Below are 16,562 nucleotides of genomic sequence, written 5' to 3'. Positions count from 1 at the left end.
ACTGTTGCTAGAGACAGTTTTACGTTCCCACCAAATTTCAGGATGAACCTTTCACTAAAGCTGTGTGGGCGTTGTAGTGAAACTTTCTAACAGATTAAAACTGTACGCTGGAATGGAACTTCAGCCCACACTCTTACATCTCCTGGACAATGTCTAAGCAACCAAGTATCCACGTTAAATGGACAATCTGTCGTCCTACAGTTTCCGCCAATATCTCTCTTCTAGTTTTGAAACTTCTGAGCAGTTCAGCTTCATACCTGGCTGGGGTAATGGTCACAGATTAAGGTTTGTTTCCTGAATGATTCTAACATTCTGCAGTGCTTGTGAGTTCTTTCAAGACAGTTCCTTACCACAACAGGATGATGATGATCAAGTTGTTATGTTAAATTTCTTTCTCAGAAGATACATGCTGATGCTATCATAAAATAATTACAGGATAAAGTAAACAGGCTGGAAAAATGTAATGATGACAAATTCACCTAGATAATAATTCAGCAACAAAGTGAAGTCAGTTTATTAAAAGTTTAATCTGGCTACAGAAAGGACAAGCATCACAAGCTGAGGTGGAGTAGGATGTCACAATCTGCCACACTTTCTAAGATACTCAGTCAAATACACAGATCAGAAATGTTTTACAAGTAACCAGTTGGGAACTCTAATCAGACTTGAGGAGGAGCCCACGCTGCCAAAGGTCTGAAGCCAGGCTTATCTAAAGGAAAAAAAGCATATAATTTAATTATTATGCAGTATAAAATAAGTGAATCACAAATACAACACAATTTTATGCCCTTGAGAGCAACTGCATACCTTCTCACTGTCAGTATCCAGTGGTATGTCTGAAATACTGACAAACTGTGGGTAACAGCTGATGAGAAATTCAACACCTGGCGCTAAGTCTGCTGAAATTTTGAATGATTGTGGATCTTCTCCATGGTACTCCATAGAATTATCAGCATAATGAAAAATGTCGACAGTATCTTCATCATCATTATCCTCATCATTGTCATCTTCCATTACTAGCCTGCCAGAATAATGATTTGACTGAGTCAATTTGCAAATAAAACTTTCAGTGCCTCTCACAGGTTCAACCAGTACTTTATTATCAGTACTGCCATATTCTAAACTTATATTACCTTAGTATGTGTGCACGGAGCAGTTTTATTTTTGTTGTAAGCTGTAGTTTGGTGTCCTTCGATATCTTCCCATCACTTAACATTCTTAACCCTCCACCTGTTACAGTCTGTTTCACTTCCTCTGTAAATATGATTCAGAAATAAAATTAATTTATACAAATACTAGAGAGTGCTTCACTTTTATTATTGTAATGAATGTGTGATTCATTGTGAACAGAGCATTACAAAGAAAACTTAAAGAAACACGATTTGAAATCTAATACTCTGTTATAACAGTGTTGTCTTTCATTAACAGGAAAACAATATTCTGAGTGTAGAGAAGAGGTAATATGTTTCCTTTTTTCCTTGAAATTGCATAAAAAAAATTAAAAAGTAAATTTGATAAATATATGAAACACTTATTAACGTTACAGCTGCCAAATTCTTAACCCTAAATATCCTAGGTATGTTCATAAATCAGTGCACTCCCAGAGTATGTTGGGTGGGGGAATAGTTCCACTTTCTGCCACCAGGTGAACATATGGCACTGTAAGAAATCATAATGTGCTGTGGTTGCAGGAAAAGGGGAGAAATAAACACATGATAACGGTGGTTCTTAAACATTTGTCAGGATATGGTCACAAGTTATAACATATGTTCAATACGGCCTCCTGACTCGGCAACATGCTGCATCCATAAGATGGTGTGGTTGACAGTTGCTCGCAGCATATCTGGTGTAATCAGAGCAATATGTTGTGTGCTTTCCTTCTGATCAGAAATAGTACAGATACATCCCTAATGGACATGATATCCCCACAAGCAGAAATCATATGGATTTAGGTCAGGGGATTTGGAGGGCCACACATCTTGAAATTCTCTAGAGATGATGTGGTCATTTCAGAATGTTTCTTGAAGCAAATCTTTCACCTGTCACAGCATGTGCTGTTGCCCCAGCTTACATGAAAATAGTGGTGCAAACATGGTTGTGTTCTTGCAAACCTGGAATCATGCATTGCATAAGGAGATACTTATAACATGCACATGTCACTGTACACCTAACAGGCCCAAGAGATGTCATCTCCTTGAAGAAATACAGATTGAGAATGAAGGAGCTTGTGAAACCACACCACACAGTCACATACACTGACTGAAGTGGATGTTCCTGCACAACATGTGGCAGAGTATTCATGGGGGGATACCAGAGTAAAATGTGCCACAAAATCTTTTGAACTGTTGACCAGGGCAGAGAGATTTCCTGTGACACAGTTCAAGCACTGGCATCTGAATCTGAGGCATGTGCTGCACCGTTGTCCACAGCTACAGAAAGTTTGTCAACAACTGTCATGGGAATGAGTTGTCTCCCTCTCCCTGCTGCACAACTTAATTCACCTGTTTTTCCCAACTTCTTGATCATATTATTTAGCTCATTTACTGACATGGGGACTCTTTGCAGCTGTTTCTTTCGGTGATGTTCCTGCAATGTAGATTTGCTATTGCTGCCGTTCTTATAAAACAACTTTATCAGGAGTGCACGGTCTTTCTTCTCAACAGCCATTACATTCGTATGGAAAATTTCAACCTCCTTAAACCTTTTCACTGACAGACATTTCACAAAAGAAATCAACAAACATCGCCAAGTGAAAAAGAACATGTTGTTGTTGTTGTGGTCTTCAGTCCTGAGACTGGTTTGATGCAGCTCTCCATGCTACTCTATCCTGTGCAAGCTTTTTCATCTCCCAGTACCTACTGCAACCTACATCCTTCTGAATCTGCTTAGTGTATTCATCTCTTGGTCTCCCTCTACGATTTTTACCCTCCACGCTGCCCTCCAATACTAAATTGGTGATCCCTTGATGCCTCAGAACATGTCCTACCAACCGATCCCTTCTTCTGGTCAAGTTGTGCCACAAACTTCTCTTCTCCCCAATCCTATTCAATACTTCCTCATTAGTTATGTGATCTACCCATCTAATCTTCAGCATTCTTCTGTAGCACCACATTTCGAAAGCTTCTATTCTCTCCTTGTCCAAACTATTTATCGTCCATGTTTCACTTCCATACATGGCTACACTCCATACGAATACTTTCAGAAATGACTTCCTGACACTTAAATCAATACTGGATGTTAACAAATTTCTCTTCTTCAGAAACGCTTTCCTTGCCATTGCCAGCCTACATTTTATATCCTCTCTACTTCGACCATCATCAGTCATTTTGCTCCCCAAATAGCAAAACTCCTTTACTACTTTAAGTGCCTCATTTCCTAATCTAATTCCCTCAGCATCACCCGACTTAATTAGACTACATTCCATTATCCTTGTTTTGCTTTTGTTGATGTTCATCTTATATCCTCCTTTCAAGACACTGTCCATTCCATTCAACTGCTCTTCCAAGTCCTTTGCTGTCTCTGACAGAATTACAATGTCATCGGCGAACCTCAAAGTTTTTATTTCTTCTCCATGAATTTTAATACCTACTCCGAATTTTTCTTTTGTTTCCTTTACTGCTTGCTCAATATACAGATTGAACAACATCGGGGAGAGGCTACAACCCTGTCTTACTCCCTTCCCAACCACTGCTTCCCTTTCATGTCCCTCGACTCTTATAACTGCCATCTGGTTTCTGTACAAATTGTAAATAGCCTTTCGCTCCCTGTATTTTACCCCTGCCACCTTTAGAATTTGAAAGATAGTATTCCAGTCAACATTGTCAAAAGCTTTCTCTAAGTCTACAAATGCTAGAAACGTAGGTTTGCCTTTCCTTAATCTTTCTTCTAAGATAAGTCGTAAGGTCAGTATTGCCTCACGTGTTCCAGTTTTTCTACGGAATCCAAACTGATCTTCCCCGAGGTTGGCTTCTACTAGTTTTTCGATTCGTCTGTAAAGAATTCGTGTTAGTATTTTGCAGCTGTGACTTATTAAGCTGATAGTTCGGTAATTTTCACATCTGTCAACACCTGCTTTCTTTGGGATTGGAATTATTATATTCTTCTTGAAGTCTGTGGGTATTTCGCCTGTTTCATACATCTTGCTCACCAGATGGTAGAGTTTTGTCAGGACTGGCTCTCCCACGGCCATCAGTAGTTCCAATGGAATATTGTCTACTCCGGGGGCCTTGTTTCGACTCTGGTCTTTCAGTGCTCTGTCAAACTCTTCACGCAGTATCATATCTCCCATTTCATCTTCATCTACATCCTCTTCCATTTCCATAATATTGTCCTCAAGTACATCGCCCTTGTATACACCCTCTATATACTCCTTCCACCTTTCTGCTTTCCCTTCTTTGCTTAGAACTGGGTTTCCATCTGAGCTCTTGATATTCATACAAGTCGTTCTCTTTTCTCCAAAGGTCTCTTTAATTTTCCAGTAGGCGGTATCTATCTTACCCCTAGTGAGATAGGCCTCTACATCCTTACATTTGTCCTCTAGCCATCCTTGCTTAGCCATTTTGCACTTCCTGTCGATCTCATTTTTGAGACGTTTGTATTCCTTTTTGCCTGTTTCACTTACTGCATTTTTATATTTTCTCCTTTCATCAATTAAATTCAATATTTCTTCTGTTACCCAAGGATTTCTACTAGCCCTCGTCTTTTTACCTACTTGATCCACTGCTGCCTTCACTACTTCGTCCCTCAAAGCTACCCATTCTTCTTCTACTGTATTTATTTCCCCCATTCCTGTCAATTGCTCCCTTATGCTCTCCCTGAATCTCTGTACAACCTCTGGTTCTTTTAGTTTATCCAGGTCCCATCTCCTTAAATTCCCACCTTTTTGCATAGAGACATCAAAACCCAAACATTTTGTATTCTGACTGCTTACAGTGCCATATTTTCATCTTGTGACAGAAAGTGGAAATATTATTTTTTCTCCTACATACTCCATGAGTGCACTGATTAACAAACATACCTACAATGTTTCAGTGTCTGCACTGTCACACTCTCAAAACCCTCAGTTTAATTATGAACACCCAGTATTATACTGACAAATAATTCATAAACACACAATACTAACAATTCCAGTTAAATATAATGATGTGAGGTCTGACAAAACAGAAATGAGACTACGTACATTAGTCGAATCTGTTTGTCTTCGAGCATTGGAGTATGACGTTTTCAACTTTGAACTGTGTCTTCGTGCTATGACAAGTTTCACTTTGGTTTACCATCACAGCAGCAGCATACAAGCAATTGTGTTCTTGCATTCTAAAAGAAAATGTGTTTGAGGTCTGACCCAGAAATTTAAACTGATCATGTTTACTTACAAAATATGTTCAATTCAGGGTCATTATCTTCAAAGTGAAGCCAACCTGAGCCCAAACATATCCACAGTGAAAGGATTCAGTATATCAGAAATGCAACATGTGCAAATATCAAACAACAAACAATTCCTAGGTAAGGTAAGGTAAGCAGACTGGTTATTTTGTCAGATTTTGTACTATAAGGCAATACAGTGTTCTTTGGCAAATCGATGTCTAGCAGACACAATTAACAAACTGAATACAAAATACATAAGCTTATATGTAGGGTACTGTAAGTAAGAAACAATGAGAAAACATGTTTATGATTCATCAGATGTTGAATAATATCATGTATGGAAAAGGGTAAAGAGGGGCAGAGAAGAGACACCACGGGCAACAACAAAGGGGGAATAAGCAGATGACAAATATAGTCAGAATCAGGGATCACAAACTCAATAAAAGGTTAACAGAAGATAGCTTGTTTTAGGTCTTGGGAATTGCATATGTTAATGACACCCGAAAAACACAGTTCTCTAATCATGAAAATCAGTGTTGTAATGGGGACCCTTTTCGCAACATGGTGGTTTTATCTATTGACACAAACTGACAACTGCATATTTAATCCTAACAATAAACCTACTGTGACAGCTGAAAATTTGTGCCAAACAGGCTTGCAATTGGATTTCCTTCTTACTGCGAGCAGCTGCCTTAACCATTAAGCTATCTGAGTATGCCCCAGACCCTATTTAAACTTTCATTGTAAGTGATGTTTCCACAATGGTTTTTGAACACTACTATCAGAGGTTCTTCAGGAGTTCATTGTGAGAACGGAGTTAGTAGAAGACTGTGACTTTCCCTGTGACAAGGGGTATATACCAAATGGATTAAATGCACTGAAATGAAAACAATGGATCAATAGGGATGAAATCATTGAAGATAAAATGAAATATGATTGCAGTGCAGTTCAACTGAATGCTGGTTGCAGTAGGTACGCAACAAAGAAGATATTGAGACAGAACAGACTAGTGTGGAGAACAGTATCAAACCAATTTTTGGACTGAAGAAGATGACGACGACCATGTGACCAAACATTATGGAATTAATGGCATATTTACTTCACATGGCTAGAATCTTATCCAAAGACAAAAACTTTAAGACCACTTTAAAACAATCAGCAAACCATTTTGCTCCTTTAAACTAATTTATCTACCAAAAAGGAACTAATAATGTAACTAGACAGACAGAGTCTACTCACCATGTGGCAGCAGGAGAACACACGCATAAAAGATATTACAGTTTGCAAGCTTTCAGAGCCAGTGGCTGCTTCTCCTCCTGGCAGAAGAGCTGAAGGGAAAGGAAGAGGGGTGAAGTAAACGGACTGGTGAGTTTTGGGAAAAGGGGTAGAGCTTGGAAAAGTTGTTCAGAAGCCCGGATTCTGGGAGACTTACTGGATGGGATGAATAGGAAAGACTGATTGTTGGGGACTGCACAGGAAGAGATTTGGAAACCTGAGAGCTTAAAGGTGGAAGACGGGGCAATATGCAGGACAGAGATTACAGCAGAAAACTAAATGGGATGGAAGAAAGGAATAGTCACTGTGACGAAATGCTCTGACAAAGAAATTAATCTAAATTATGGCCAGATGGGTGGCAAGAACCAAGGACATGTTGCAGCACCAGTTCCCACTTGTGGAGTTCTGAGGAACTGGTGGCCTGAGATGGGGGGGGGGGGGGGGGGGAGAGGGGGAAGAACCCAGATGACACGTGTGGTGAAACACACATCGACGTCATGACTGTCATACTGTATAGCATGCTCTGCAACAGAATATTGTGTGCTGCCTGCATGCACACTCTGCCTATGCCCATTCACTCAATTTGATAACATGATAAGTGGTGGTAGGGGGGTGTATAGGGCAAGCCTTGCAATGGATACGGTCACATGGGTGGAGCCATAGGGTAGGGAAGATGGGTGTAGATGGAGCAAACAGTCTGACAAAGATATTGCGGAGACTGGGAGGGCGACAAAAAGCTATTCTAGATGTGGTGGGCATAATCTCTGACACAACGAACCTCATTTTTTAGGGTAAGCCTTGTTTAAGTAGCTGATTAATACATTCAAGACCACAATAATACTGAGTGATAAGTTGTGTACTCGTAAGTTGTTTCTTGGAGGGATCAGCAGTATCAGGATTGTATGTGATAGTCCAGAACGTTTGGGTGAGAATAGTGGTGTATTGTTGTAAAGAGTTTGCATCTGAACCAATATGTTTGCCTAGAATTTCAAGGGTGTACAAAGGAAATGTTTGACATGGAAAGGATAGCAACTGTCAAAATGTAAGTACTGTTGTTTTTTAATAGGTTTAACGTGAACAGGAGTGTGTACCTGACCTTCGGTGAGGATGAGATCAATGCCAAGGAAAGTGGCATGGGATCTGGAATAAGACCATGTGAAATTTAGCTGGGAGAATTATTTAGAGATTCCAGGAATTATAATAGGTCAGCCTTGCCTTGAGTCCACATGGCAAACATGTCATCAATGTATCTAAACCAAACCAGGGGCTGAAGGCTTATAGATCCCAGGAAAGCCCACTCCAAGTGACCCATGAAAAGGTTAGCATAGAAGGGGACACCTTAGTTTCCACAGCTGTGCCTCTGTCTGTTTGTACGTCTGCCCCTCACAGGGGAAGTATTTGTCGGTAAGCATAAAGTTGATTAACATGAGCGGGAAGTATGTCATAGGTTCTGAATCGAGTGTGTACTGACTGAGGAAATGCTCAGCAGCAGACAGACTGCATACATGGGGGATGTTGGTACAGAGGGAGGTGGCATCACTGGTGACAAGCAAGGTGTGTGGTGGAAGTGGGATGGGCACAGAGTTGTGATGATCTACAAAATGGTTGGTGTCTTCAGTATAGGAGGGAAATCTTTGGAGTAGTGTTGCAGGTGTTTATCAACTAAGGTAGATATATAGTTGGTAGGTGCTTTGAAGCCAGCAACTATAGGACGGCAAGGGTAATTGAGTTTATGGATCTTAGGAAGAAGGTAAAAGGTGGGGATACATGGTTTGGATGGGGTAAGAAGAATAGATTGAGGTGTAAGTCCTTGTGAAGGTCCTGAGTTTTTAAGGGGGGGGGGTGGGGGGGGGGAGGGGAGGGATGCACATCAGTTTCAACCACGGGAATGGGACCCTGATAGCAAGAGCACTACATAGATGTGTCAGACATTTGGCAGAGACTTTCACTTACATACCCCCATTGGTCAAGTACCACAGCAGTAGATCCTTGTCTGCAGAGAGGATAGGGATAGAGTCAGCTCTTAGGGACTGAAGAGCCTGTAGTTCTGGATAGGACAAGTTAGGGTCATGTTGCAGGAACTTGAACGGCTGTGAAGCAATGCTAGATGTTAGGAATTCTTGGAAGGTTTGTAATGGATGATTCTGAGGTACTGATGGTGGATTAAGTTGGGATTGTAGGCGTTCAATGTCAGGTTTGCTGTGGGAATGGTTTTGGAATTGGGTTGGAAAGTGATATTTTCAGTTGACATTATATTTAAATGAAAGTTGGCCCTTCACCAAAGTAGCATGATTAAACGCAGGTTTAGGGCTGAAAGTGAGACCCTTGGGTAACAGAGATAATTCATAAGGGGAGAGTGCTTTAGGTGAGAGGTTAAGAACACTGTACTGTTATGACTTGTTGTTATGATTATGAGTTTTTATTGGTCTGGGAAGCAGTGGTGAAGGCTGAGGGATGTTATGGAGGCTGGCCTAGCTCAGTTTGTAGGAGAGGGGTGGTGACTGGTGATGTGGCAGTTTATGGAGCTGCAGAGGGACAGGAAGGGAAACACCACTGTTCAGGTAGTTTAGGAGAAGGTGAGATAGCTTACTGAGTAGAAGTCAGGCATGTTGTTGCAGTTTGAAATTGGCTTGGCAGGAAACAAGAGGGGCACACAATTAGAGGATTTTGTAGAATGAGATTAGTCTGGTGGAGTGGAAATTGGCAGACAGAGCATATATATCACAGATTAGCTGGTTATGTGCAAAAGATAACTGTATTTGAAACTGTAAAAGAGGCTGGTGTAGAGTAGGATTACATCTAGAAACAGAGGCTTTCAATGCTAGGCCTTTGGGAGCAACCACAAGGAACAAGCAGGTTTCAAGAAATAGAATGCGCAACCTTAGTTTCAATAGTGCAAAAGCAGGAATTTTCAAAGCTCCTTACTATAACAGCAGCTGTGTATTGATTGATTTTTTGAAGCTTTAACCTCAAAAATTAAATAATGATTACCAGCACAAAAACTGGTGAAAACATACAGGCACTGAATTAATACTTTGCATTTCTGTATTCTTTAAAACAAAAATGGTAACCATAGGTGAAACTATACTCCATAAATGACATTTAGACTGATCTGTAACATGAAATATTTTCCAATGGGACATAAAAAATGTTTCCCCATTTCCTGTTGTTTTACAGGATATTGTTCTGTGAAACCGAAGAAATGAGCTATAATTATATACATTGTTAGTACACTAAAGTAGACACTGTACAGATTGAAACAAACATCTTGCAACAGTGTATGCTGTGTTTGCCAACCTAATAATTTTTGGGCAAGTTCTGCAATACACAGCATAACAAGCTACAACAGGATAGTTCACAATGCACCAAACTGGACACGAGTATGATGTGCAGGCTAAGGCTCAGCCTGTCTTGTCTTTGCTTGGTACATCTATGAAGTACACAGTACAGCATGACATTTTATTTAACACTGCAGTGCGGCATTGTTCTATCGCTATGACCTTGTTTGTTTTGGCACAATCATCGTGTCACCGCTGTTTATGCTTCGCTACTTTTTCATGGTATAAATCAATTTCACAGATCAAGTGACTGTTTGCACAAAAAGTGTCAGTCTGGTGAACTATTGTTACAAGCCCTTAAAAATGAACTGGACTGACAGAAGAGAACAATAAGAATTTTCAACATCTATTGTGTTTTATACAGTTGCATAATTGATGGGTACCGCAACTATTGAGAGATGAGACCATTTGTTACACCACAGAGTAGAAAAGGGGAAGGAATCAAATTTTTTATAAAGCTCACGCTGGTACTGCCACAGGCAACACTAGGCAGAGGTGGTGACTTAACAATGCAGCAGAAAGAAACAATCAACACTGTAGATCAATTGCGGACGTGAGCAAACGTTGCTGCATCTGCACTAATTCCCAGGCACGAGCTACTCGTTCAGTAGAACCTTGACTCAGAGAGAGAGAGAGAGAGAGAGAGAGAGAGAGAGAGAGAGAGAGAGAGAGAGATTCATTAGCTCTATTAATGTGTAATGTGGAGAAACAAGCTATATCTCAGATGCAATAACACCTATCAGAGACTTGAGAGAGCGGTTAAGAGACTGTAACAAATTGTTAAGCAAACATAGCAGAATGAGAGTCACTGACCACTAGTAAAAAAGCATGCCACATTTGGAGATAATGAACAGAGCATCACCTAAATGCCTTCTACCTGTCTCCATAAATACCACAGTTCTCTAGCTCTCATTTCAATTTGTCATTAGGATTGATGGCACTCATACCAAAGCACACAATTCAATGATTTTTTACAATGTAGTGACATCCATGTATTAGGTGTTCCAGCACTTCTCATGATCACACTGCTTGCCATTCCTGAGATAACAACATCCAAGTAACCACTATCTGCTGCTTGTGGAACTTCACACTAGCCTCTTAACACGATGCTGAGGGGGAGACTGAGGGCCTTGTAACACCAATATGTCTTGTGGTGCTCTCTGTACTATCATCATCACTGCTGGATGAGAGGCCATCCAGTGCCCTGTGCCTGACCATCACTACAGGTACTACTTCTGGGTGCCAGGAGTCTATCTGTCTCCAAGACAAATTTGAGGACATGGGCTTTAGCATGAGGTCCACCAGCTTGATGAAGTCACTGCATGAACACCAAGACATGCCGCTGTGCCAGGTTGTCCTCGTTGACAACCTGGAAAAATCGCAAAATTTTATGGGTGCAATATGTTGGACGTGTCAATGTCACAGTAAAGTCACTCTGGGCCAAAGGTGAGACAGTGCAATGCTATTCTTGCCAGCAGCTTAACTACATCCAGAGGTACAGGTCTATCCTGGCCTACTGCATCAAGTGCTCAGGCCCGTGGGCTTTTTCGCAAGAAGCAGCTGACTTGCTGTGATGGCAGAAATGCACATGTTGCCAGCTAAAGAGGGTGCTTGCCCTTCTGCAGAGGCTGTGAACACAACAGCGAGGCACGGATGCATCTTACAGAAGGGTGTAGCTTCACACTAGCTTCGCTGCTGCTACTAAGGGTGGGGCGCCTGACCCTCCACCCAGAGGCATGAGTCACGGCAGCCACCTGCAGCGTCTGTGGCTACACCTGAGGCAGCGGCTTCTCCCGCAGCCAAGACTGCCGCTCCCCGCAGGTGCCACTGTCGCGCAATGCAAGCCACACCCATGGCAGCCTGAAACTGATGTGCTGCTGTGGTAGCAGCCCATTCCACGTGATGTGCCACAGCCAGCATCTGAGGCCGTGCAGCAGCTGCCGCATGCTGAGCGGCCACAACCAGCTGCCTCCATGGTGCAGGCCGCCCAAGCGGCCTCCACAGCTGAGCTCTGATCAGTCTTGTGATCATTGAGCCAGTTGCTCCAACAGCTTCTGGCACTAGTCATCTCTGCTAGGATGGTCCTGCAGGCCTGCGTTGTGACTTCCGAGCAGTGGCAGGTGCAGAAAAACCTCAAGGAGGGGCGCTAAAGATATCTTAAGCTACCTTGACTTTCACCATAATGATAAATAATCACGTACAGGTAAAGTTTAAGAAAGTTTTATCTAAACTGATTATACTAATATACAAGACAGTGCCTCCTTATGATATAAAAAAGTTAATTGTGGTTCTCTTCCTTAAATGATGAATTAGAAGGAAACGTATAAAATACAATGACATGGACATGCATGCTACATAGAAAAGTACAACTACTCGATAACTCAATTCAGTCAAATTGACTGACGAAAGAAATGAACGAATAGCGTGTGGGCTGACTGCCGGGGGTGGTGCAGGTGGTAATGTGGGCAGCTCCACAAGTGGGGCGCGTGTGGCCTCCATATGTAACCGCGACTGCTTCCAAGACGCAACATTGATAATTTACATATGAATGGTCTTACCATTTGTGCATTCAATGCAAACCGTTTGGTGTCCTAGCAAAGGGAATTTGGGGAGTTCTTGTGGGATGAGGCACCTAACACCTGCTTCATGTGCGAGACCTTCCTGAAACCTGGAATACGGGTAAGGGTAGCCAATTATCAGTGCTATCGCAGAGACTAACTGATTGCCGGTGGAGGGACTGCTGCCTACTACAAGGTCCAGCTGCCGCCTCTCGCCGTGATGGAGGCTAGGGAGTAATCAACTTCGTTGGACCCTAAGGCCACTGAAGGTATTGCTACAGGAAGCAGACCTCGACATCCTGCTATCACTGTGAAGGAAACATTTCACTGCGGGTGATTTCAATGTTAAAGGCATGCAATGGAACTCCTGCCTCACCAACACCAATGGGTGTCAACCTGCTTCATGCTGCTCTATGCAATGGTTTTAGGGACTTATGACCACGTAGTACTCCTCGCTCGAGGCCAATCCATATGCTCAACATCACCATATTCAAAGGTGTCAGACAATTATGTTGGCCATGGCCCAATGCGCCCTGTCATCCAACCATCTCCTGGTGGTCTTCGACATGGAGGTAATTGGTGCATCCATGCCAGCTGGCTGTCTCAACTCGGAGCCAAAGTGCTCGGCTGACTTAATGATGTGCCTGATCCTGACCTGGCGGGGACAGATGAAGTGTTGCCCTTCTTCGCCTGGCAGTTGATCGGTGCTGCACAGGTGGTCACTCCCTGGAGGTGAGATGTCATGCCAGCTTCCATGGCACACCTTACAGATGATTACTGACAAGAATCGCCTCTTCTGCCTCCCTGTGATGAAGCACTGCCTAAACAGGGCATGGTGCGAGATTTGGGCCACCATTGATGACCACTGAAACCATGAATTAGCGGCCTTGTGGCTACCCCACAGATAACTGACAGCAGTGCCTGACCGATTGCTACGTGTTTCCTCTGTTGCCATCACCAAGTCCTGCCTCTCCATGCGGGGGGGCAACACCACCTGCAAGCCTGATGCTAAGACCAGCATCCTTGCAAACGTATTTGCCAAAAACTTCCAGCCAGCCGTGGATGTGATTGATGTCGATCACGTCCATCTTGTCAAGAACTGACTGCTGGTCTTCCTTGCAGGCAGGTGCGATGATGACATGATCGTACCCGTAACAGCCATGGACTGTGATCGACAACTTTGCCGCCTCGTTGTGAAGAATGTGGGTGGCACCAAAAGTATTGGCAACTGTCTGTTGCAGATACTGCCACCAGAGGTCTATCAGCCCCTGGTGGACATCTTCAACAGTATTCTGAGCTCCAGAGTCTTTCATTCCATGTGAAAACATGCGGAAGTGGTTGCCATCACCAAAAGCGGCAAGGACCCCTGACAGGCAGAACACTACTGGTCGATCAGCCTGCTTGCGCCCTTCTCCAAAGTCTTTGAGAAGATGTATGCAGGGTGGCTGCTCTGCCATGCCATGGCTGAACAGCTCAATCTAGAGGAGCACTTCGGTTTCTGGAGTGGCTATTCTATAACATAACAGCTGCTGCGCCTGCTGGAGCAGGTGATGCAAGCCTTGGAGATGAGGGAGTACCTAGGGGTGTTGCTCCTCGACATCTCCAAGGCTTTCGACTCCATGTGGCAAGACAGCATCGTGTACAAACTCTTTGTGCACGGGGGTACCAATGTTGCTTGTGGTCTTGCTGTGCTCATTCCTTTCAGAATGCACTTTCCATGACTGAGCAGATGGAAGGACTTCCACCGATCCCCCAGTACATGCGAGGATGTCACAAGGTTCCATTCTTGGCCCCTTGCTTTACTCCCTGTACATGGTCAATGCACCATGGGTGGCACACATGTAGTTTACACTCTATGCTGATAACACAGAATTGTTCACCTGCAGCATGAATGTGGTCATGATTCAATGCCACTTCCACGGCTTGACTGTGATGTCCTTGTGACTGATCCACCAGATAGCACCTTACATTCAGTGCAGCAAAGAGTCAGGTGGTTACCTCCTCGTGGAAGAGTCTGGCTCCCGACCTGCCGCTGTTGCAGACAGGCAAATACCTAGAGGTGATACTAGACAGATGCCACGCATTAGAGAAATCGGGGAGGGCAACAGGATGTCTTTGTGTGCTCTAACTGCTGCTCAATCCTTCCTTCCCCCCCCCCCCCCCCCCCCCCACAGCATGGCCTCTCCACGTACCTGGCCCCATTTCAAGCTGGCACACGAGTATGCAGCCATGTTGTGGGGTAGTAATGCTGCTGCCTCACACATTGCACACTACAGTGACTCACGTTGTGTATAAGCTGCCTCACTACCAATGAAGCTGCTACATGAGGAGGCTGGAATCCCATTCTTGTGGGACCACTTATGACAGACTGCCAGGGTGTTCTATGCCATGGCTGAACACACTGACACCTACCTATTCAGGGAGCTGGGCCACCAGGCTCTCCACAGGTTGACCAGACGTTGGCCTGACCTGTTGCGGGAAGAAGGCCTCCTGCAGCAAAGAGGCAATGCAAAGAAATGTCTCTTGACATTCACACAGGCCAATCCAATGAGAGAGGTCCCTACTTCCAATATTAGGTCCCTGCAGGAACAGCAGTTTTCTGCTTAATCTGCATGCTGTCTCAGAAAGCCAGAGATCTTGAGCGATCAAGCGGAGCCTACCTGTCCAGTGGGACCAGGATCAGCTGACTACATAACTTCCGACAACACAGTACTTCCTGACGGTTCACCACAGTCATCATCATCATCATCATCATTATCTTCTTCTTCTTCTTCTCCAGGAGCAGGATAGAGGACTTTCTAATGCAGTGTGGGGGGATAATCTCTTGCTATGGCTTTGCCTGCAGACTGCAGATGTCATCCTGCAATAGTTCAACTGGATTACTTGGAGTAGCAGTCTTGTCAGTCGAGCTGACAGTGGGAGTCAGAGGAATTTCACCATGTCACTGGCACGAGGCATCAGCCAAGATTGACAAGACGACACAGAACTGTAAATCCTTCACACTGTTATGAACATCAAGAAGCACTTTGTGCTAAATTTGCAGGTATGAGGCACATGATCAAATTGGTGAAACAGATAGCACATTTTCTGTGGTTGCACACATTGTTCCACTGCTAGTTGCAAAACTTTTCGGAGGCACTGATCAAGTATGGAGAAAGGAGACTTTATATATTTCTGTGAAGTGCATTGGTTAAGTCAAGTGGCACACCTGGAATGATTTTTCAATTTTAAACCCAGTAGTTTAATTTATAAAGGTAAAAGGAGAGCAGGTATGAAAATTAGGACATCTGGAATGGGTTGCAGGCTTCGAATTTTAAATAGACTTGACTACACAGCCCACAGACATTGCAAGGTGGGAAACAACTTATTTCTTATTTGAAGGGGCTACATTTAAAACAAAAATCGTACAGTGGAAGGAATAAATTCTGAAAATGAACACTGCCCACTTCTCTAAGCTCAACGGCATTAACACAAGTTTGAAGAATTCATTGTGGTCCTGAAAGAATTACAAGAATATTTTTCTAAATGTTTTAGGACACTGCCAATGCTACATTTGTTTTCAAGCTGTTTTCGAGCCCATTTAGCTGAAAGAGACCCTGTGATCTGCAGCTGGAACTGATTGATTTACAGGGTAATTCCTGCTTACAAGACAAAGTCTTTTACATTAAAACTGTCCAAATGATGAGGTTGCAAATGTGATAAAATATTTCAGTCAAATTATGCATATGAAAGGCTTTGTTTGACTATGAAACTAAAAAAGTCATGATTAGTGCAGAACCTGAGTGCGAAAAATGGTTAAATTGTCTTCGTCTGTCTGTATGCTGACAGTCTGTAGCAGATAAAAATTATTTTGTCTTCCATGTAAACAAAATAAATAATACTGAAAATCTGTTTTGCTTTGGATCTATGTTGCTGAGATATATAAAACCAGTCTTACACAGCGTGAACCCACTGCCATTTAAATGTGGTGCTTTTGCAGTTTTCCTGTCTTCCCTTCCTCACACTCAGATAGTGCAGTGTAGAGGTG

At 43.0% G+C, this 16,562-nt stretch overlaps 1 protein-coding gene across 1 annotated transcript in view; it reads right to left on the bottom strand.

The window, feature by feature from the left end:
- Positions 1-490: 490 nt before the first annotated feature.
- LOC126417182 (ribosomal oxygenase 1) overlaps positions 491-16,562 on the bottom strand; it is a 77,952-nt gene continuing 61,880 nt past the window's right edge. The window contains exons 7-9 of the mRNA XM_050085083.1: positions 1,134-1,254; positions 808-1,021; positions 491-709 (exon numbers count right to left, since the gene is read on the bottom strand). Coding sequence (XP_049941040.1) covers positions 656-709; positions 808-1,021; positions 1,134-1,254 — 389 coding nt within the window. The 3' untranslated portion in view covers positions 491-655. The remainder of the gene's footprint in view (positions 710-807; positions 1,022-1,133; positions 1,255-16,562) is intronic.

Source organism: Schistocerca serialis, chromosome 8, assembly GCF_023864345.2.
Source record: "Schistocerca serialis cubense isolate TAMUIC-IGC-003099 chromosome 8, iqSchSeri2.2, whole genome shotgun sequence".
Taxonomy (NCBI): Eukaryota; Metazoa; Arthropoda; class Insecta; order Orthoptera; family Acrididae; genus Schistocerca; species Schistocerca serialis.
Note: the sequence above shows the minus strand (reverse complement) of the source record. Positions and strands in the feature narration are given on the sequence as shown.